Raw genomic sequence first — 22,321 nt, 5'->3', positions numbered from 1 at the left:
GAAAATCTGACCTGCCTCTGATTTTTCTTTCACGAGAAAGACCCATGTAAGCCGAGTGTGATCGTCAATAAATGTAATGAACCAACGGGAACCAGTCACATTTTTTATTTTAGATGGCCCCCAAACATCACTGAATCATTGAAAAAGGATAGGATTCTTTGTAAGATTGGTTGGGATAAGAATTACGGACATGTTTGGAGAATTGACAAATTTCACACTTGAACTCATTTGGATTTTTATTATGAAATAGAGAAGGAAACAATTTCTCAAGATACAAGAAATTCGGATGGCCTAATCTATAGTGCCATAACATGATTGCACTATCATTATTAGAACAACTGACAGAAAAAGAAGTAGGATTACCAGACACTAGACAATCGGACTGATAAGTTGTGCCTTGAGGAGGATTTGTAACCTCGAGAAGATAGAGTCCCGAACACATTTTAGCACTACCAATCATCTTCCCCGAGTCCAAGACCTGAAATTCACACACGGTTGAACCAAATTTAGTCACACAATTCAGGTCTCGAGTAAATTTACTAATGGACAGTAAATTGCAATTCAAATTTGGCACAAGAAGAACTGATTCAAGTGTAATATTCTCTGATACTTTAATAGAACCTGTACCAACCACTTTTGAGAGTGAACCATCGGCTATTCTGACCGTTAAGTGTTTATCACATGGACTGTAAGTAGAAAATAAGTCCTCATTTCCAGTCATATGGTCTGAAGCTCCAGAATCTATAATCCATGGATTTGACGTCTCTTTTTTAACATTGAGAGCACTTAAAAATTTACCTTTTTGGGCTAAGGATCCAATACCAACCACAGTGGAGGTTTGGGCATGCAAAGACTGGTTGAACAGCTTCTGTAGAACCTCTAATTGTTCCTTGCTGAATGAAGTAGGTTCAGGTGAAGGTTTGTCATCCATTGAGACAAAATTGCCTCGCCCCTCTTTGTCATTGACAGGCCGGGAAGACTTCCAATCTGCAGGCTTACCATGAATTTTCCAGCAAGTGTCCCTGGTGTGACCAGGTCGGCGGCAGTGATCACACCAAGGGCTTCCTTTCTTTGGTTTGGTGTCATTGGTGTTGTAGGAGTTCCCTCTAACATCAAGGGCTGAGCTCTCAAGACTTGTCATTGGTTCTTGAGAGCCCATCATGATTTTCTTTCGACTCTCCTCTCTCCGGACTTCAGAAAAAGCCTCCCGGATATTAAGTAGAGGTTTAGATCCCAAGATTCTTCCTCTTACTTCATCTAGATTTTTATTTAATCCAATCATAAACTTATATATTCTCTTTCGTTCAATGATCTGTCTATACTTGATTCCATCATCTAGACAGCTCCAATTGTGCTCCTCGAACAAGTCCAGTTGTTGCCAATAGCGGTTGAGTGTATTGAAGTACTGGGCTACTGTTAAATCTCCTTGACGGAAGTCATGGAGAACACTCTCCACTTCAAACAGCTCAGATGTATTCTCATTGTTAGAATACGTCTCCTTTGCAGCCTCCCAGATTTCCCTTGTTGTTCTGTAGAGTAGGAAGTTCTCTCCGATTTCATTTGTCATGGAATTGATGAGCCATGACATGACCATATTATTCTCGGAATTCCAGATTTTGAACTTCTCATCATCCTGGCTTGGCTTGGCATCCACACCTTTGAGATAATCATCCTTTCCTCTTCCGCATATGAACATCATAACATAGTGGGACCATTGGAGATAGTTGTTCCCATTCAGTTTGTCCTGTAATGGGCATGAGATTGCTATCTCCACTACTGTTACTGGAGGCCATGGCTACCTGGTTGGAGGTGATTTGGGACACGAAAGCAGTTGAGTCACTTCTCCCGTATTTGGTCATATGAGGGATTTAGGGTTCAGAGAATGCTCTGACACCATGTTGAAAGTAGAGGAATTCTTTATTATTTTCAATCTATTAAAACAGGTTACACATTCCCTATATATATAGATGCTGAAACACCTACTTTCTAGGGATATATGCAACTTACCTAGAATAGGGTCAAATCTATCTAAAAGAGAAAGAAATAAACAGGAAATAAATATATACGGATATGGTAACAAGCTACCAGAATCCCTAAAAATATGAAACAAAATACTGATCTGTTTAACTTTAGATTTCCTTAATTTCGGCCTTCTAACACGCAAACAGATATGCATTCAAACTAAACTCCAAATAATTCTATAGCTAATTACTCAAATAATAATTATTCGACTTATTTGACATGTAGCAAACTTTAACATAAAAGCTAACTCGGCATGCATATTAATGGAACACGTTTTCTAAACAAAGACAGGTTTGGGATTTCATGCTGAATCATGTATATGAATATTAGTATTTAATAAAATTAAAGGGTTGTGACTTGCATGATATATGAATATCTGATGCTAAATTTAGTGACTCAATGTAAATGACAGCATTCTATCAACAATTCTGAACACAGTTAGCTAAAATTTCATATGTCACCTAAGCACCAAAAAACTCCCTTTTTGGAAAAATAAAACAAAAGAATATTGTTAAAAGTCGAGTAATTCACTGTAAAACTTATCTTTATTATGTAGGATTTGTTACATATTTATACACAGTAAAATCTTAACTTAAGAAACTCTTAAACTAGGAAAGTAACTAATTCTAGGAAAAAAATATAATCCCTTAAAGTTAGAGATTGTAACTACTAAAAGAATATTCACATAATCCTACATAATATTTCTAATTTAGGAATCTTTTTTTACAGTCCCCCTCAAGCTGAAAATGGATGTCCCCATCTTCAGCTTGCTTGCTAACTTCTGAAAATACTTCTCAGGTAGTCCCTTGGTAAGTATATCTGCAACTTGATCTCCAGTGGACACATAAGGAGTACAAATTAGTCCACTGTCAAGTTTTCCTTTATGAAATGTCTATCCACTTCTACATAATTTGTCCTGTCATGTTGAACTAGATTATGAGCAATATTGATTGTTGATTTATTATCACAGTACAACTTCATTGATCATTCCCATTTAATCTTTAAATCCTCCAAAATAATCTTAAGCCACAACAATTCAAAAATCCCAAGTGTCATTGCTCTAAACTCAACTTATGCACTGGATCTAGCCACCACATTCTGTTTTATGCTTCTTCATGTCACTAAATTTCCTCCAAGAAAGGTGCAATATCCTGAAGTTGATCTTCTATCAACCATTGACCCTACATAGTCAACATCAGTATAGGCTTCAAAAGTCGAATTTTCTCCCATTTTAAACGTAATTCCTTTTCCTGATGTACTCTTCAAATACTGTAGGATTTGAGTTAATGCCCTTAGGTGTGATTCTTTAGGATTGTGCATAAATTGGCTCACAACTCCAACCGTGTAACCAATGCCAGGTCAGGTGTGTGATAAGTAAATCAGTCTTCCCACAAGTCTATGATATGAGCTTCTATCAATTGTTGCATCCTCTATCGAATCTCCAAGTTTGTGATTAACTTCTATTGGCGTTTTTGTTGGCCTGCATCCTAGTTTGTCGGTTTCTGTCAACCAATCTAGGGTGTATTTCTATTGGGATATGAAGATTCCTTGCTATGAATGTGCCACTTAGATTCCAAGGAAATATTTTAGTCTTCCAAGATCTTTGACTTCGAATTCCTTCACCAAAGACTTCTTTAAGTCATCAATCCCTTTCAAATCATCTCCTATAACTATGATATCATCCACATAAACCAGTAAAGCAGTAACTCCCCCTGAAAAGGAATGTTTCAAAAATAAAGTTTGATCACATTGACTTTGTTTGTAGCCCATTCTCAGCATCACATTGGTAAATCTCCCAAACCAGGCCCTTGGGGACTATTTCAGCCCGTACAAAGCCTTCTTTAATTTGCACACTACCTGCCCACTACTTGGACCAAATCCAGGTGAGATGTCCATGTAGACTTCCTCCTCAAGGTCCCCATGCAAAAATGCTTTCTTAATGTCATACTGCTGTAATTTTCATCCTTGATTGGCATCTAATGACAATAAATTCTCACAATGTTCATCTTTGCAGTAGGAGCAAATGTCTCAAGGTAGTCATCCCATAAGTTTAAAAGTACCCTTTAGCCACTAACCTTGCTTTGTACCTCTCTAAAGAACCGCCTAATTTGTATTTTACTGTAAACATCCATCTACACCCAATTGTTTTCTTCCCTTCTGGCAGATTCACTAAGTCCCATGTTTTGTTCTTCTCAAGTGCTTCCATCTCAGCTCACATGACATTCTTCAAATTCTCATTTTCTATTACCTCAGACCACATTTTTAGGAATGGAAATGGTATTTAGACTAGTAAGGAAGGCCTTGTGATTGCTAGATAGTTTCTTGTAGGACATAAATAGGTAATGAGGATTTTTTGTGGTGCAAGTTCTTTTTCTTTTTCTAATTGCAATAGGAAAATCAAAATCCCTGTGCCAGAAACAAAATCAGATTTTTTAGTGCCATTTAGATTAGAGATAGATTCGATAGTTACCCCATTTTGTATAGGAGAGGAAGAAGATGATTACACCTGCACCGGTGCCTTCTTCCTCGAGTACCAGCATAGGACGAGTAGTGTCCTGAGGTTTTTGATGAGGGCTATTAGGATCAGATTGTAAGGTGGTAGGATAGTCAAAAACAGGTTGTTGATCAAAAATAGGTTATTGGACAGGTTGGATGGGTTGATAGACAAAATTAGGCTATTGGGCTGGTATAGGAAAGTCAATGAGAGGCTGAAGTAGGAAATACCTATCCTTGTATTCCCTAAATGAAATCTCCCCTGAACATATTGGACTGCTCGTCTATTGCAAATGAAAGTATTGACTTTTGGAGGAAGAAATGGTTTAAGGGAGTAGTCTTCAAGGTGGAATTTAAGAGAGCCTACGATTCGATTGATTGGGCAATTTTGATGAAAATAATGAGCAAAATGGGGTTTGGTGATAAGTGACGATCATGGATGTATCAATGTTGTCATCATCTTCCATTTCGGTTCTAATAAACGGGTCACCTACAGAGAAATTTCACACAATGAGGGGACTAAGACAGGGATGTTCATTATCGCCTTTGTTGTTTAATTTGGCTGGTGAGCTGCTGCATTTGTTGCTAACTAAAGCAGTGGATATGGGACTATTTTCGGGTTTCGATTTAGGTGTTCATGATCGGGCATTTAAGTTATCGCATTTGCAATTTGCGGATGATCTTATAATTTTCAGTAAAGGTTCTATTTGTGATTTGAGGAACGTTAGAAGAGTTATTAATCTATGAGCTATTGGTGGGGTTGAAGCTAAATCTAGTTAAGAGCAGAATTTATGGTATTAATGTTGAGGATGGGGTGTTAGCTATATGGGCTAATGATATTGGCTGCTCGATAGGCTATCTCCAATCAGAATATTTAGGCTTACCTTTGGGGTATAAGAGGAATTCGACTGCTATGTGGGAGCCAATAGTGAAGAGATTTCATGCTAAGTTGAGTGGTTGGATGGCTAATTCCTTGTCGTTAGCAGGAAGGGTGGTGTTGGTCAAATCGATGTTGTGCTCTCTCCCCGTTTATTTTCTTTCTATCTTCCGAATACCAGCTTCTGTGCTATAGAAACTAAATTCTATCATGGCTTCATTTCTTTGGGGGGTGCGGCAGATAAAAAAATATCCACTGGATGAATTGGAATTCGGTTAGTAAACCAAAAAGATTGGGGGGGTCTAGGGATCCCGAATTTATCTCTTGAACAGAGCTTTACTGGGGAAATGGGTATGGAAATTTGCATCAGAAAATGAGTCTTGGTGGAAGAGGGTGGTGTGTGGCGTATACAACAAGGATCTGAATTCCATAATGATGGGGAATTCGTGGTCAGCCTGTGCCTCGTGGATTTGGAGAGGTGGTTAAAAACTTCTTTACCAATGATGGTTTTGGGGATTGTCTTAGAAAGAATATGCGTTTGAAGGCAGTGAATGGGAAATCTGTGGAGTTCTGGAATGATGTATGGCTGGGAGAGGTTCCCTTGAAAGTTCAATTTCCTAGACTCTATGTTCTTTCGAGCAATAATTCTGGTAAAGTGATGGAGTTTACGGTGAATAATGCCTCTGGTTGGGTGTGGGACATTCAAATGAGAAGAAATTTGGCGGATTGGAAGGTTGATCAGTGGCTTCAGTTGATTTCTATGTTGAACAATATCTCTCTATCTACATGTGAGGAAGACTGTTGGATTTGGTCAGGTAATGGAGAGGGCAGTTTTTCAGCGAAATCTTGTATCAACATTTTCTTTAACCAAGATGGTATTGAGCAAAATCATGAGACTTGGGAGAGGCATATTTGGGTAGGGACTGCACCTCCACGGGTGGAAACATTTGTTTGGCAAGTTGCTCATCAGAGAGTGACGATTAAGGAGGAATTATTGAAGCGAAGAGTGGCAGAGATTGATGATCTTGTATGTTCATTGTGTGGTAGGGAGGTGGAATCAGTTTCACATCTTTTTGTGCATTGTGAGGCAGTATGGGGCCTGTGGTCTAGATTTTTGAATATCTGTAATTTGTCCTTGGCGATTCCAAAGAATATCGTTGAATTTTTCATTTTGTGGGATGATTTACTGCCGAACTCTTTGATCTGGAAATTCATTCCAAGGACGGTGATGTGGTCAGTGTGGAAATGTAGGAATGAGGTTATTTTTATGAAAGGAAAGCTGGATGTGGTGAGACTGTTCTTTATTGTTCGATTTAGAATAGCTTCCTGGTTTGTTGCAAGGTTAAACGATGTGCATATCCCTTTAGACTCCCCAATGGGTGATTTAAAACTTGTTGATTCAGTGGGAAGACAAGGAAAGGGTCGCTCTCAACCAACTTGTTGGGTTCCTCCTCCGGATGGGATGGAGCGATGGTAAAGGGCTGGGATAAAGGAGGTATTGGTGGTCTGATTCGGGACAGTAGTGGTGTGTTACTTCAATGGTTCTTAGAAAGAGTTGGGGTGGTCCTCCTATCATGGCAGAATTATTGGCGATTAAGAAGGGACTATGTCTTCTGGAAGACTTAGGTTCTGTTCTTAATCAGAGGTTTATTTTAAAATCAGACTCAAGTAATGCTTTGAAGTGGATCAAGAATTATTGGTGTTTTAGCAGTTTGTTAGGATCTGCCTATGTACTATTGTTCATCTTAATAAAATTTTAGGCACTCTTTTCCTCCTTCCATTGTCCATGTTACTGATATAATATGGCGGGTATGAAGGGAGTTTTTAATAAGGCCTAATCTTCTATAAAAAAAAACATCAGCCGAAACAAAGTGTTTCCTTGTAGGTGGATGATAACACTTATACCCCTTTTGAGTGGAAGAGTAACCAACAAAGATGCATTTTAATGCTCTTGGATCAAGCTTGCCCCTATTTTGGGAATGTATATGGACAAAGGCTACACAGCCAAATATTTTAGGTTTAAGGTTAAGTGGGGCTGAAATTTGGGAAGAAATCGGTTAAGATTTGAATAAGACTTTGAGATTCAAGGACTTTAATAGGTAGTCTATTGATCATATATGCGAACAAAGCTTTCCCCCAATATTGTTTAGGGACAATTTTTTTTTTAAATAAAAGAGCTCTTTTTATGGCAAGGATATGGCCATTCTTTTTTTCTATCACACCATTCTGTTGAGGAGTATTCACGCAAGAGGACTCGTGTATGATGCCTTTTTCTTGGAAATAAGGAGATAGGACTTGGTTGAAATAGTCTTTAGCATTGTCTGATCGAAACATTTTTATGTCTGCCCCAAACTGAGTCTTAACCATGGTATAAAAGGTTTAAAGGTAGAGGGTATATCTAATTTCTGTTTTAGAAGGAATATCCATGACACTAGGGTACAATTATCTAAGAATGAGACAAGCCATCGAGCCCCAATGATGTTTGGGGAGTTATATTTGGAATAGTGGAAGGTCCCAAACATCACTGTGAATAAGAGTAAAAGGATTGGAGGCTTTTTTATTACTTGCTGAAAAAGTTCTCTTATGTTTTGCAAGTTCACATATGTCACAATGGAATAATTCAATATATAAGGATTTGAACAAAGAGGGAAACATAAGTTTTAGAACTTTAAAGGATGGGTGACCAAGGCGGAGATGATGAAGTCATATATGGTCCTTATTGTTTTTGGATTCTGATAAAAGCAAAAAAGGTGGTGAATTCAGGGCACTGACTTGTTTAGCATGTCCAATCATCTTCTTCGTTCCTTGTTCGTGAAAAATGCATTGAGAGGAATTTAAAAGAACACAGCAGTTAGTGTCCTTGGTAGTTTTCTAGATAGATAGAAGATCAGTAAACAATTTTGATTCATGAAGTACATTTTTTAGTGTAAAGTTTTTGCTTATAACAAAATCTCCTTGGCCAGCAAGTATTATCATAGTATAATCTACAACTATTATTTTTTTGTTGCTAGTATAGAGTGCATAAGTGAAGAATTGGGCATATGGTCTATAGCACCCGAGTCTATTACCCAGGAGCTTTGGGTATTTGAGGCCTGAGAAGAGGATATACATGAGAAAACCAGACTACATGTGCCTGTAGAGTATGTGTTTTCTAGTGACCCTAGCAAGTTCTTCAGTCTCTCTATTTCTTCTTTGTTGAACTCAAAAGGTTGTTCATGAGTCTTGACAGTCCTCAACCAAGTGTTTGGTTGTATAAGCTCTCCCTTGTCCCCTTGATGATCCTTCTTTTTCAAAAAAAAATTCTACTTGTTTGTGGCTTTCCATGAAGTCTCCAGCACTTGTCTTTTGTGACGAGGTTTCTTAAAATAGGTGCACCATTGAGAGTCCCTATTCACTGTTTTTGCACCTTCTTGTTTATTTTCTTTAGTGATATGCCATTCCAAACCATTTTTCCTCTTGATTATAGCTTTAGTGACTGAGGTTGAACTCTCCACTTGACTGCTTTTAATCATTACTCATATTCTTCCTTCCTCAGCACGAATGATTGCAATGGATTCATTTAGTGAGGGCATTTCTTCCTTTCCAAGAATCTAGACTCTCGCTGCATCGAATTCAATATTTAGTCCAGCAAGAAAATCGTAAATTCTATCTTTTTCAACAAACCTCTTTAGGGCTATTGCATCTTCACTACACCTCATTTGGATACACTGGTAGTGATCCATTTCTTGCTAAAGATTTTGCAATAGATAAGAGTACTCGGTGATTAATCTGCTTCCCTACTTGGTGGATGAAATCTTGCTCTTGATTCCATAAATTTGGGCAGCATCTTTAACCTTTGAGTAAGTTTGTTTTACAGCCTCCCATATATGTTGGGCAATATTGAGAAACATGCAAGTATCACTGATCTCTGGCACCATTGAATCCTGTTCATCCCAAGAATCAAACCTAGGATCTCCCTCTTTAGGTCCAACTCCAAGAAGATGGCTTAACTTACCTCTACCCTTTAGGAATGTACAAACTAGCTAAGACTTTTTAAGGTAGTTTTTTTCATTCAACCTATAGGCAGTTTGTATATTTTGCAAATCAGCCACCAGGTTAGAATAACTTTCTTCACTCATTGTGCCTCCCTGAACAGTTTAAGAACTGTTGGTATCGACCACCTCAACCATGTTTTTTGTTGCTAACAATACACACTTAAGGGAAGGGTTTAGGGAAAAGAAAAAGTTATTAAACCGAGATTTACAGGACCCAAAAATAAGCTTAGAACAACTTTGATACCATGTTAAAAGTCGAGTAATTCGCTGTAAAACTTATATTTATTTTGTAGGATTTGTTACATATTTTATACACAGATTATAATCTTAACTTAGGAAACTCTTAAACTAAGAAAGTAACTAAAAATTTGCTTAATCAACAACAATAAGAGAAAAAAAGTTAATAGATATCTTTTAGTACGAGTGAGAAAGTTAGAGAGAGAGAGAGTGAGAAGTCGTTTGGAAGTGCTTCTTCAGACAAGGATAGATATGTGCCTGGAGGAGTTTCTTGGGTTGCTTTTGTGGACAACCTTAGTAGGAATGTGACTAGAAGTGCGTTATGGGATCGTTTTAGTCGTCAGAGCAAAGTGATTACGGTGTTCATTCCGTTAGTGAATAAGAGACCAAATTATAAGTATTGTACGTTTGCTTTTGTGTATTTTGCAAGCAGAGAATATCTGCTTTATGCTAAGGACAGGATGAACAATGTTTTAATTGACGGGAGGAAGATTTCGGTATCGATTGCAAAGTATCAGAGGAAGAGTAACCAGAGGAGTTCGGAACATAATAGAGTGGTGGGGCTTAGGGGTGCTGGAACGGAGGAGCAAAATGGAAGAAGTGCAAAAACTCGATTTAATGATGGTGAGAAAAGATCGGTATTTGACGATGGAGGGAAGAGGAAGCAGATGAGCAGGTTTTATGATGGTAGATCATACAAGGATACGGTTGTGGGATTGGAATTAATGGAGAATCAGAAAGCGAGTAGGAATGGAGAGAAGAGGGAAGAGAAGAAGTCTTTGCAAGTATTCGGCAAAGAATGCAGTTTTGGCCATCACCGGAGATACTCAGATGAATGAGGAGATTGTTAATGGACAGAAAGATGATCTGATTCAGAGGCTGTATGTTGGATAGAGTAGTGGGGACAGGAATCATGTTTCCAACAAATTAAGTAAAGGAAACCAGCAGTTGGGGGTTAAAAATGATGTACAAAGGGATTCAGTTGTGAACCAAGGCGGGATCAGTTCATTGTTACCTATGGTGGATAAAGGCAAATCAGTGGGAAATATGGGGATCTGTTTTAAAAACTCGGTCCAGTTTCTTTCTCGCCCAAGAGGCATTGAGAATCATAGGAAATTAAGGATTGCTTCAAGTAGGTCTGGAAGTGATTGCTCGGAGAGTGAATTCTCTGTTAGTTTTCACGAAAGAGTGTATACAAGGGTGGAAAGGGGTTTGGTCAGGGATGTTCTGGATCAGGACACTGTTAATTCAGAGTATCCTCAACCTGCAGATAGTGCTAGAATTGAAGCCGCGGCCACCAGGGAGGTTTGTGATATGTTGGGAATTTCTTTTATAGGGGGGCAACATGTTTTGGAAGAAGAAATTTTGAAGATGGAGTTGAAGGGGTCTTCCTTCTGAGGGATTTTAAGATTTATTATAATGTCAAATCTTAAAATTATTTCTTGAAACATAAGGGGTTTAGGGAGAAAAGAAAAAAAAAGAGCAGTAGCTCGACTTGTAAATAGGAACAAATCGGTTTTCTTATTCCTACAGGAGACGAAACTGAATCGAAGATCTAATGGGCTAAGTAGAAGATTAGGAGGTAAGTTGCTTCAAGGTGAGAGTTTTTATCCGGCTGATGGGTCAGCAGGAGGATTGATTTGTTTATGGAATGAATCTTTTTTTCAAGTTACAAGGGAACAAAAGAACAGTAGATTTATTGCAATCTCATGGAAGTTCAAGTGGAATATGTTTGAATGTGTTTTAATTAACGTGTATGGCCCATCTATTGAGGAAGAAAAGGAGTTCTTTCGGGAGTGGTTGAGTTTTGTTTCAAACGTAAACCTCCTAGTTTGCTTAGGGGGTGATCTGATACTGAATGCTTATCTTAATCCATCAGAAAAATTTGGATTTACGCAGAATTGGCATGCCTTAGATTTGCTAAGATCCTTTGTTCAGCAAACAAACCTCATCGATCTCCCTTTAACAGGGGGTTTGTTCACTTGGTGCAACAATAGAGAGCAATCTACATGGGTGAGATTGGACCGTTTCTGGTCTGTAGCAATTTTCTATAGGGGTTCCCTAAGTTGATACAAAGAATTTTACCCAAATCTCTCTCTGATCATAATCCTATTGTGTTGGAAGAAGATAGGCAAAACTGGGGCCCCAAACCTTTTAGATTTTTTAATTATCTATTAAAGGAAGAAGGTTTGACATTTTGGTTGAGAATTCATTAGCTGATCTGGAAAAGAAGAAAAGGAGGTAGGGGAATTTTCAACAAACTAAAAGGTACTAAAAAGAAGATAAGAAATTGGTCCAACAATAATCATATGGGGATCTCAGAGGCTATCTCAAATATTGATTCCAAAATTAATGATTTGGAATTGAAGTCACAAGGTGCTGCCTTTTCTCAGCAAGATAGGGACCAGTTAATGTTACTCAGAAGCGAGTTATGGAGACTGCAAAGAATAGAGGAGAGCATTTGGTGCCAGAAGTCTCGAGTGAGGTGGGTAAAAGAGGGTGACAGGAACACGAGGTTTTTCCAAAGTGCCTTGAACAGAAACAGAACTAATGCTATTAACTACTTGAAGGTGGAGGGTGTGGAATTGACAGATATAGCTCAGATTAAGTCTCATGTCTTGGATTATTTCAAAAGAGCATATAATACGATTACTACGCTGGAAGTGGGGGAATTTGATCTGATTTTTGCAATGCTATCTGTGGAACAAAGAGATAGTCTTGAGGAGAGGTTTTCAGAACAGGAAGTCTGAGCAACAATTTCTTCATCAGCTAGTGATAAAGCCCCTAGACCTGATGGCTTTACTATGGGATTTTTCAAGAAGTATTGGCCTTTGTTAAAGGAGCAGATCATGAAATTCGTCTGTGACTTTTATAATGGCAGAAAATGGGATCACAGAGTTAATCATGCATTCATCTCCCTTATACCTAAGAAACTTAATCCATAAAGTTTAGAAGACTACAGGCCAATAAGCCTTGTGGGCAGTCTATATAAGATTATTTCTAAAGTTCTATCCAAAAGGTTGGTTTCTTGCATAAATGACCTCGTAAGTCCTAACCAGTTCGCTTTTATTCTGGGTAGACAACTGCTAGACTGTGCATTCATAGCTAATGAAGGTATTGATTATTGGAGGAAGCAAGGGAGGAGAGGGATAGTCTTCAAAGTGGATTTTCGAAGGGCTTATGATACGGTGGAATGGCCGACTCTTCTTAAATTATTGAAAGCTATGGGTTTTGGGGAGAAATGGATTTCTTGGATAGAATATTATCTTTCTTCGGCATCAATTTCAGTTCTTGTTAATGGGTCTCCTACAGAAGAGTTTCCAATAATGAAAGGGTTAAGACAAGGCTGCAGTCTTTCCCCTCTATTATTTAATTTAATTGGCGAACTCCTTTATTAAATGTTGACTAAAGCTGCTTATTTGGGACTTTTTCATGGGTTTGACATCGGTAGATCAGTTAATCCTTTCCACTTAACTCACCTTCAGTTCGCTGATAATCTTATTCTATTCTGTCATGACTCTCTGTCTAATATCCAGAAAATCAAAAGAGTGCTAAGGATCTTTAGTTTGATGACAGGGCTGCACTTAAACCTTTCGAAGAGTATTATGTTTGGTATAAATGTTGAAGATGCTACCTTATATGAATGGGCGAATGTAATTGGTTGCTCAGTGGGCTGTTTCCCCATGGAATATCTTGGCTTACCTATAGGTGCAAAGAAAAATTCTGAAATACTTTGGGAACCAGTTATACAGAATTTTAACAATAAGCTAGTTGGTTGGAAGACTAATTTATTGTCAATGGCGGGCAGACTGGTGCTTATTAAATCGGTATTGTCTTCGTTACCGATTTTCTTCTTATCCATGTTTAAAATGCCGCTCAAAGTCAGGCAGAAAGTTAATTCTTTGATGGCTAACTTTCTTTGGGGGGGGGGAAGATCAAACAAAAATCGTATGCATTGGGTTAACTGGCAGACAGTTTGCAATCCTTTGGAGGCTGGTGGTTTGGGAGTTTTGAATATGAATATCGCAAATAGGGCTTTATTGGGTAAATGGGTGTGGAAATTTGCAAATGAGAAGGAATCACTTTGGAAAAAGGATGATATGTAGCAAAACTCATGCTAGTACCTTATCCTTGTCAATTTCTAACGTTGTTTCGAATCAAGACTCTTAGATTTGGAAAGGTATTGTGAACAATTATTTGAAAGATGATGACATTGGAGCTTGTTTGAGGTCTCATACTAGGGCTCAATTGGGGGATGGTAAGTCTATTTCGTTTTGGAATGATGTTTGGGTAAATGACTTACCCTTGAAGACGCAATTTCCAAGGATTTTTGCTTTATCTAACAACAAAAGGGGTCAGGTGGCAGATTTTGGTGGTTTTGATGCAAATGCGTGGGTGTGGGATGTTCAAACTAGAATGAGCTTATGTGATTGGGAATTGGAACAATGGGTCGAACTTTTGGCAACAATAAATTGTTTTAATCAATCTGATTCACTGGAGGATTTTCTTTCTTGGTCTGGGAAGGGGGATGGTATGTTCTCAGTGAAATCTTGCAGGTTGGCCTTATCAAATAGTCAAGATGAGGGTTTTTCTTGGAAGAGGTTAGTATGGACAGGTTTGGCTCCTCCTAGAGTAGAAACCTTCCTCTGGCAATTCACTCACAAGAAATTGGCAGTCAAATTAGAGTTAAAGAATAAGGGGTTCCTATGGAAGACGTTCTTTGTCCACTTGGTAAAATGAATGAAGAATCAGTTCAGCATCTTTTTTCTCATGTTCAGTTTTTCTCATGTTCAGTTGCAAGGGATCTTTGGAACAGATTTCTAAGGATTTGGAACATCTATACAGCTTTGCCTAATGATCCACTAGTTTTGTTGAGTTCTTGGTCTGATTTAAAGAGACTCACCAATTTGGAAGTTCATCCCAGCCGTAGTTCTTTGGTCTATTTGGAAAACAAGGAATTCAATTGTGTTTGAGAATTATAGCCTTGATATAACCTCTCTTTTTCATAATAAGATTTAGGTTGACTAAATGGTTTCTAGCTAAGTTTCCACTTATTAAAATTCCAGTGGATTGCTTGATAGGGGACCCCTCAATTGCAGATAGGTTTGCTCTTAAGAATAATCACAGAAGTGAGACTCATTGTTGGCATCCTCCCCCGACAGATTTCTTTAAGTTTAATGTCGATGGGGCTGTTAGGTCTGATGAGCTGGCTGGAGGAATTGGAGGTCTTTTGAGAGACTCTAATGGTATCATTTTATCGACTTTCTCTGTTAATATTGGTCCAGGACCTCCTCCGTTGGCTGAACTGAAAGCTATTAAAAAAGGCCTAGACCTTTTCCTTTCATCAGCTTGGGCTAAAAAAGGAAGACTGGTCATAGAATGTGACTGCAAATCTGCAGTAGACTGGATATTGCTACCGAATTATGTTCCTAGTTTTTTCAGTTCCCTGGTCTTAGATATTGTGTCCTTAGTTCGAGTGAGGGCGGTCATTATTCGTTGGATTCCTAGGGGTTATAATTGGGAAGCAGATAAATTAGCTAAGGATGGGATCGGTTAATTGTAAGGTCTTTGGTGTACTGTTTTGTAATAATCTCTATATTCAATAAACTAAGGCACTCTTTTCCTCCTTCCGATAGTTACTCTTTTCAAGAGGTAACTAAGGGAGGTTTTTAATGAGGCCTATTATTCCTATCAAAAAAAAAGTAACTAATTCTAAGGAAATATATAATCCCTTAAAGTTAGGGATTGTAACTACTAAAAGAATATTCACATAATCCTACATAATATTTTTAATTTAGGAATCTGTTTTCTGACAAATATATTAAGGATCAAATAAAATAACATAATTGCATCCAACAATACAAGTTGGTGGATCTCATCTGGATAATCCATCTCACAAATGTATGGAGATACAAGCTAAACCAAAATCTGCTTATGCCAGAAAACCTTAAACAACTATCGGCTCAGCATTTTAAATTGAGATTTTAGTATAGAGATTAAACATAAAGTCTTGGATTTTGGAAATGAGACTATTTCCTAGGGAAGATAGAGACTAATTGTTTGTATCACAAACTCCATATGGTCAATACAAAATAGACTGTTAAGAATAGGCAAATAAGATAGTGTCATAAGGAGATTGACAGAGAATCAAGATCAATTGAGAGTTCTTACCAGATGGAAGCATGTAATCTCTATGCCTTCAGTTGGCAACCCATCAATGTCTTGGCCGTCATCTGCAAAATTAAGCATCAGGTATAATAATATTATCTCATACAACAGAAAACAACATGTAGTTAAAAGACAATAGAAAAGCAATGATGGATTCGGCTTTAAAGACCCTAAGGCTTTCTTGATATTTCAATCCTGTTATGACAACTTTATACATAATAAGGATTGAAGTATGAAATCCAAAAGCGAACACAACTTTACAGACCACCCTAAGCCTAACCCCTTCACCATATTTCAATTGTAACACCATAAGAAAAACAACCCTCCACAGTGGCACTTAAAATCCAGAATGGAAAATGTTGTTCTGTTATCTTAATTTAAGGTAGATTTTAAATTAATCAACAAGGATAACATTTCACAATTTGAAAGCTTCACTAAAATAGGATTCTGCCCCCAAGTCTCTACAATTCAGAGGAAAAAGAGGAAAACAGAAATTAAGTGGTAAGATGCTGCTACCATTCACTTGCCTTCTGAAAGAATTACAAACAAGTACTAAAATACCCTAACCTCTAACACGCTTTGCCTCTCCCTTTACCCACAAGGACCCACGGGGGAATCAAATTCAAATTTGTTTTCTTATACAAAGCTAAATAGGGAAAGATGGGGCTTCATATTCAATGCTCCTTTTGGAAGTAAGATTCAGCAACTAAAGTTATTGCCTCAGTCATGATCAAATTTTCTACAATTCCAAAACTTAAAAGCATACTTTTCTCCCTTCAGACTGCAACAAAATATGCATAGCGTGATTTCTTCAATTCGTCATACGTTAGAACTTCAGAGAAGTTCATCCTCCAAGTTTAAGGGAAAAGAAAAGTTCAGAGAAGTTTGCATGACTTCAACTTTGGAGAATGTCCAGTTCAACCTATGTTATAAAATTGTAAAGAGCCAAAAGCAAAATAGCAAAGCTAAATGAGGAAAGATGCCTGTGCGGAAATCGAAGATGTCATCTTCTGAGTAGCAGAATCCTCCACGAGCTGTATAACAGAATCTGATGCAACATGAAGAAATTGGAATATATATCATCAATATATCAAGGAAAAACAAGCTATACTGATTTTATGAACATACCCACTGTGGACCAGATGCATATGTATTTTGGCAAGAGCATATACTGCTGTAGGAAGAATAGCTTCAACATCTTCATCACTGACCTGAAACAAAGAAGAATGAATATTGGTTTGCAAGGTTGTAAACGCCAAGAGGGAAAGATGAGTTGATTGTTCTTGCCGTGGGATGCAAATAAACAAAGACAAATGAATCCTATATACTCAATAATCTGGAGAATGGTTATTAAGAAAATTACTCCCAACTATATCTTTCACAGAAAAAATTCCACAGTTTAATAACAAATCAAGTCTAAAGGACAATGTGGAAGAGGAAACATACAGCGGCCCATCCATCCATGTTTGTGCTCTTTAATATCTGAACAGGCCTGCAGAAACCAATCTCTTATCAAACATCTAGAACAGCAATATTGATGTAATAGTTTTTGATCAATTAGATACCACAATAAGAACAACAATACATACGTGTCAACTGGGCAGAGCAGCATACATTCTTCCCCCCGAGAACTTTGGAATACCCTCCTTATGACACACTCTAATGAGTTGTTGACAGAATCAACCTGCCCATAATTTCTTTAGCCTTCTTTACTCAATAAAATATTTAAAAGAACAAAGAAGAAGAGTTTAGAACAAGTCATGAAGTATTTTACTTAATGAACATGAAGAGCATCAGAACAAAATTAGTGACTTGCCTAAGCCAAATGACTGGAATCAGATAGAGCAGAGTATTAGAACATGATAGGAATGCAACAAGAGGATCTAATCTTTTAAGCAATTGGCATCTTAAAACATATGATAAAGAAAACATCACGGCTGCTATCACGCAACAGCAACTAGCTGCAGTTAAACTGATACAGGACAAAAAGAGGCTTACCAAATAATTATATTTATTTAAGGCTTTATTTAATTGCCGTGTTAAGCTTTTTAAGGGCCTATTTCTAGAATTTAGGATATTTTGCTCCCAAAGTTCCATATTCTATTCCCACATCTTTTTTGGAATTTGGCATTCACATTTCTTCTAGGAACACCTAATACTATTATTTTTCTCTATTTGACAAAATTGTTTCTTCATTTTTCTTTTACTTTTTGGCATTAACAATCTAAGAACGTCAATTTTATTAAAGAATTAAAATATCAAGGTCAAGTTTTTCCTTAAACTCCAAAAACTCCAAATAGGGAAGAAGGACAAAATGTCCAAGGGATTATTTCAATATTCTATTTGTATTTAGGGTAAAAGCTATAGTGATTCATGACATTTTAACTCTTGGTAGTTTTGGATATGGATTATTAAGCGGTGAAAATATTTAATCTTCGTATTTCCCTCTCCCTTGGTTCTATCTGTTACTCTCCCCATAAATTCCGCCATTGTAAGCATGGTCTGGTTAGGGCATTTATGTGGCCAAGTTGGGGCATTGCCTACAGTAACAGACACATGTTGTACTCAGACAATACCACATTCTGATTTCTATGTTGAGTCAAATCAACAAGAAAATCGGCCCAAAAAATGTGATTCTGGAGCATATTTATTTGGCTTTCATTCAGCTAGTCCTTACTATTTTCAATTGAAGCTAAATCTCTTTCTTTTTTTTATAGGAATTGAAGGCCTCGTTAAAAACCTCCTTCTTGATTAAAGGAGTTTTAAACAAACTCCTTAATCATCGGAAGGAGGAAAAGAGTGTCTTAGGATTTCATTGAACATAAGAAATTACCAGATACAACCAGCAATCCACCCCCAACATAAACAGAACACCAGAAGCATTCGAAAAGAAACCTAAAAAACAGCAAAAACTCTGCCTAATCCACCTTAGCTAGAACAACAACCTCAAATAGGACTGACCACACTTAAAACCTAAGCTGGTCCCGAAAGACACCACAAAACCAAACAACTATAATATAAGCCAAATAAAACAAACGACTCAATCCATATACACCAAGATCAACCACAAAGGCCAAGAGTTTCCACATAAAACGGATGCAGAGGAGCAAGCATCAAATCTCCTCCTAACTGCCACATATTGCTCATCTTGTCGACGGAGAGCAACCAAACTTCCAACTCCAAAAACAAAGATCATATGTAATTCATCTGCCAAAACTGCCACTGCCGTAATCATCCGGAAACAGAACTACTACTGAGCCTCCAAACTCAAAATCCAAATCTTTCCCTAACATTAAGGAGTCTGTCTCTACCTTCTTTAGATTCTGCCCCAATGCTGGAAATTCCAAATCATAAAGGAATCTGCCTGCAGGATCCTTGCGTTGCACCTTATTCTGTTTAAACTTGCTTCGGCAGTGATAATTCTTCCTTTGAGGAGCCGAATTTTTTTCATGAAAAGAATGGAGAGAGGTAAAATTATTATAATTCCCCTCCTTAACTCTGTGTTTATGCCTGGAAATGTGCGAGAATGAATCATCCCTCAAAAATCGTGCACCACCTTTGATGGGCAAATCAATTAAAAAATCCTTCATTCCCTCCTTAGCACGTGCTGTCATACAATAATTCTTGTTGGCATTTTCTGCCTCACTCCCCTAAAAAACCAGCACTATCTTGTGTTCCACCTCCTTTGTTCCCCGGTTCAGCATGGCCTCACCATTTAATCTATTGAATGCACTATTATTTTTAAGGCCCTCTTTAAGCACATCCTCCACCACCTTTGACTCAACTCGACCATCCAACATGGGGAAATCTGAAAAATAATCCTTCGAACCCTCATAGCCACGTGCAGACAAACACCTATCCTTATAGACATCCACTGCTTCTCTCTCCGCGTGCACCATCTCTGTCTCGTGTTCCTCCACCTCCTCAATTTGCGAATGAACCGTCCCCTGACTCACAACAGCGCTCCTCAAACCCATCATCATTTCCTCACCTATGTTCCTGTCGTCCTCGCCCTCACCCAACAAGAAGCAACCTCTATACCCACTCCCCATACAACAGAAAGCATTTTCTTCTTCCTCAGAACACCTCCCGGGACACTGCACCTCAGATGAGTTAACGTTTCTACCAGCTTCTTCAGTACACACCTCTAACTCGGGGAACTTAACTGGAGAGACACCAACGAGCTCCCCCACCTTGGATAACGGGGATGCGACTGCCTCTTCCAACGAAGACGACTCTACCCACTTAATAAAAATTCTGCACCATTCTACCAAGCTGTTTTTGAGAGTTGAAAGCTTACTCTCATCAACAGAACCAACAAAGGGAGCCTCCGTATGACTAACCTCCTTCACCACACTCTTGCCCTTGACTGGAAATGGACTAGAGAACTTCTTCCTCCAGAAAACATCACGAGGATGATATCTCGCCATGAAAACTCTAACTTTGTTACCTTGAATCCAAGAACTATCAACACAGTTGATAACCTTCCTCGCGTCCTCCAGTCTGGTGAAACGAACAAATCCAAACCTACTTCCTCCCTTGCTTCTTTTATTAGGGATGAAAGAATCAACCACCTCACCATATTTATCAAAAAATAACCAAAGACCTTGGTAATGAAAACTCTCGGGAATGTTGAAAATGATTACTGTGACACAATTTTGCCTAACAGGAACTCTCACCTTACTCGCCATCAAGAGAAATGAAAAGGAATAAAACAAAAAAACTTATCTATAACACCTGATTTTTAGAGAGAAGGAGGAGCTTCTCTCACTTTATGGCATATCAAAGCTAAATCTCTTTCTTTCCAACTTATAAGCTTCGAGCATGATACTAGGCTGGTCTGACTCTACTTGTCTACAGCACAAACCACAAATGGTCAAGCTCGTCAGTCATCAATAAGTAACTTCAAAACCCAATGTAGATTCTGTTGTAATGATTAACGCTTATCATTTCAAAATTAGAGAACCGTTACTTAATTTCCTAGTGCTAGAAGTATCTTCATGATAATAGAGTTTAACAACATTAACTACAATATTGATATACCTGTTGAAATATCTAAGATTCATTTGCCCCATATGTCATGCATTCATCATTCATATTTACATGTACAAAAGAGCAACCTTATGTACCTTAATGCTTAAAACAGTCAAATATATACAGCGTTGTACTAAATAGATATTTACAACATAATTAGTTCATCTACATAAAAAAAAGTTTTGCATTACAATACTAATATGAAAAAATTATCCAAATTAATTATGGTGTTATTTTTGGGAACATGAATTTGAAGGTTTGGATTTTAACTTCATTTGCTACATAAATTGTAAGAAAAATATGTATACATTGCATATAAATAAGTTGAGATTCAATATAATTTATAATTTGAATAAATTAAAAGCATGAATCAAATTCATAAATTTTATATTTCAAACAAAATACGCATATCTAACAAATTAATGAATTTGAAAGAAAAACGTGAATATTATATTTATATGTGTTTTATCAACAACGTACAATATTTTTGAAATCCAAGTTACCTATAAAAGTATTTCAGTTTTATGTTTTATTCTTCTCACTTTCAAAAGTTACAAATTCAAGAAGCCAACCTTAGCTAAGAGAAACAAAATTACAAACGAGAGCTTAGAAAAGAAAGCTTACAACGGTGGCAATTCTCTTGTTTGAGGCCATGAGAACCCTGCCAGTGTCATCGACCACAAACCCAGCAGGCGGTTTGGGAAGCGGTGAAGGATAATAAGCTAAAGAACGCCTACTAGTCGTACTAGTAGAAGAAGAAGAAGAAGAAGACCCTTCATCAACAACAACATCATCGTCATCTTCCACAATCTCAACATCCCTCAAACTAAGCCCCTTCAAATTATCATCATCATTACCGCTTTTCCCCTTCCTCCTCTTCTTATTCCCAGCTGCCGAGGACGATCGTTTCTTGACAGGTCCACCCGTCTGGGACTTAGCAGCAAAGCAGAGAGGGAATAGCACAGATGCGGAGCTTTTGCCTTGGTTTCGACAGGAAACCCAGATTGGAAATGAAGGGAATGGATTTTTAGAGTGGAAAAAAGGGGAAGCGGAAGGGGGTGTTGAAGTAGAGGAAATGGAGAACGTCATTTATTTGGTAAGGCTATGGTTATCTGGCTTTGTGTTTGTTGTTGGATTTTTTTTAAAGATGCTACAACTCTGACTGTAAATTTACAGCGAGGGCTGAAGGGAGAACCGGAGAAGAGAAAGCAGTGAGTGTATTGTGTTTGTAAGAAGGCCAATGCAACGGCAATGTATAAATTTAGACCTCGCCTTCTGCAGTTTCGTAAGCAGATATTTTGGAGGTTTAATTTGGACCGGTTGTAATTGAGCGGTTCACATCGTGTTCTATAAAACCGGATCCATTTCCGGTTCAATTAATCATAAATACAGTTTAGGGCAAACTGCATATTTAGTCACTTAACTATCACTTTGGTTTCGTTTTGGTTACTCAACT

The 22,321-nt window shown here is 37.8% G+C and overlaps 1 protein-coding gene across 1 annotated transcript in view; it reads right to left on the bottom strand.

Moving 5' to 3' along the window:
- LOC120195465 overlaps window positions 1–22,094 on the bottom strand; it is a 32,925-nt gene extending 10,831 nt beyond the window's left edge. Inside the window, exons 1-6 of the mRNA XM_039197484.1 lie at window positions 21,490–22,094; window positions 17,421–17,515; window positions 17,278–17,323; window positions 16,960–17,042; window positions 16,815–16,879; window positions 15,835–15,896 (exon numbers count right to left, since the gene is read on the bottom strand). Coding sequence (XP_039053415.1) covers window positions 15,835–15,896; window positions 16,815–16,879; window positions 16,960–17,042; window positions 17,278–17,323; window positions 17,421–17,515; window positions 21,490–21,954 — 816 coding nt within the window. The 5' untranslated portion in view covers window positions 21,955–22,094. The remainder of the gene's footprint in view (window positions 1–15,834; window positions 15,897–16,814; window positions 16,880–16,959; window positions 17,043–17,277; window positions 17,324–17,420; window positions 17,516–21,489) is intronic.
- Between the last annotated feature and the right edge of the window lie 227 nt (window positions 22,095–22,321).

The sequence above is a fragment of the Hibiscus syriacus genome, unplaced genomic scaffold (genome assembly GCF_006381635.1).
Source record: "Hibiscus syriacus cultivar Baekdansim isolate YM2019G1 unplaced genomic scaffold, ASM638163v2 tig00117016_pilon, whole genome shotgun sequence".
NCBI lineage: Eukaryota > Viridiplantae > Streptophyta > Magnoliopsida > Malvales > Malvaceae > Hibiscus > Hibiscus syriacus.
Note: the sequence above shows the minus strand (reverse complement) of the source record. Positions and strands in the feature narration are given on the sequence as shown.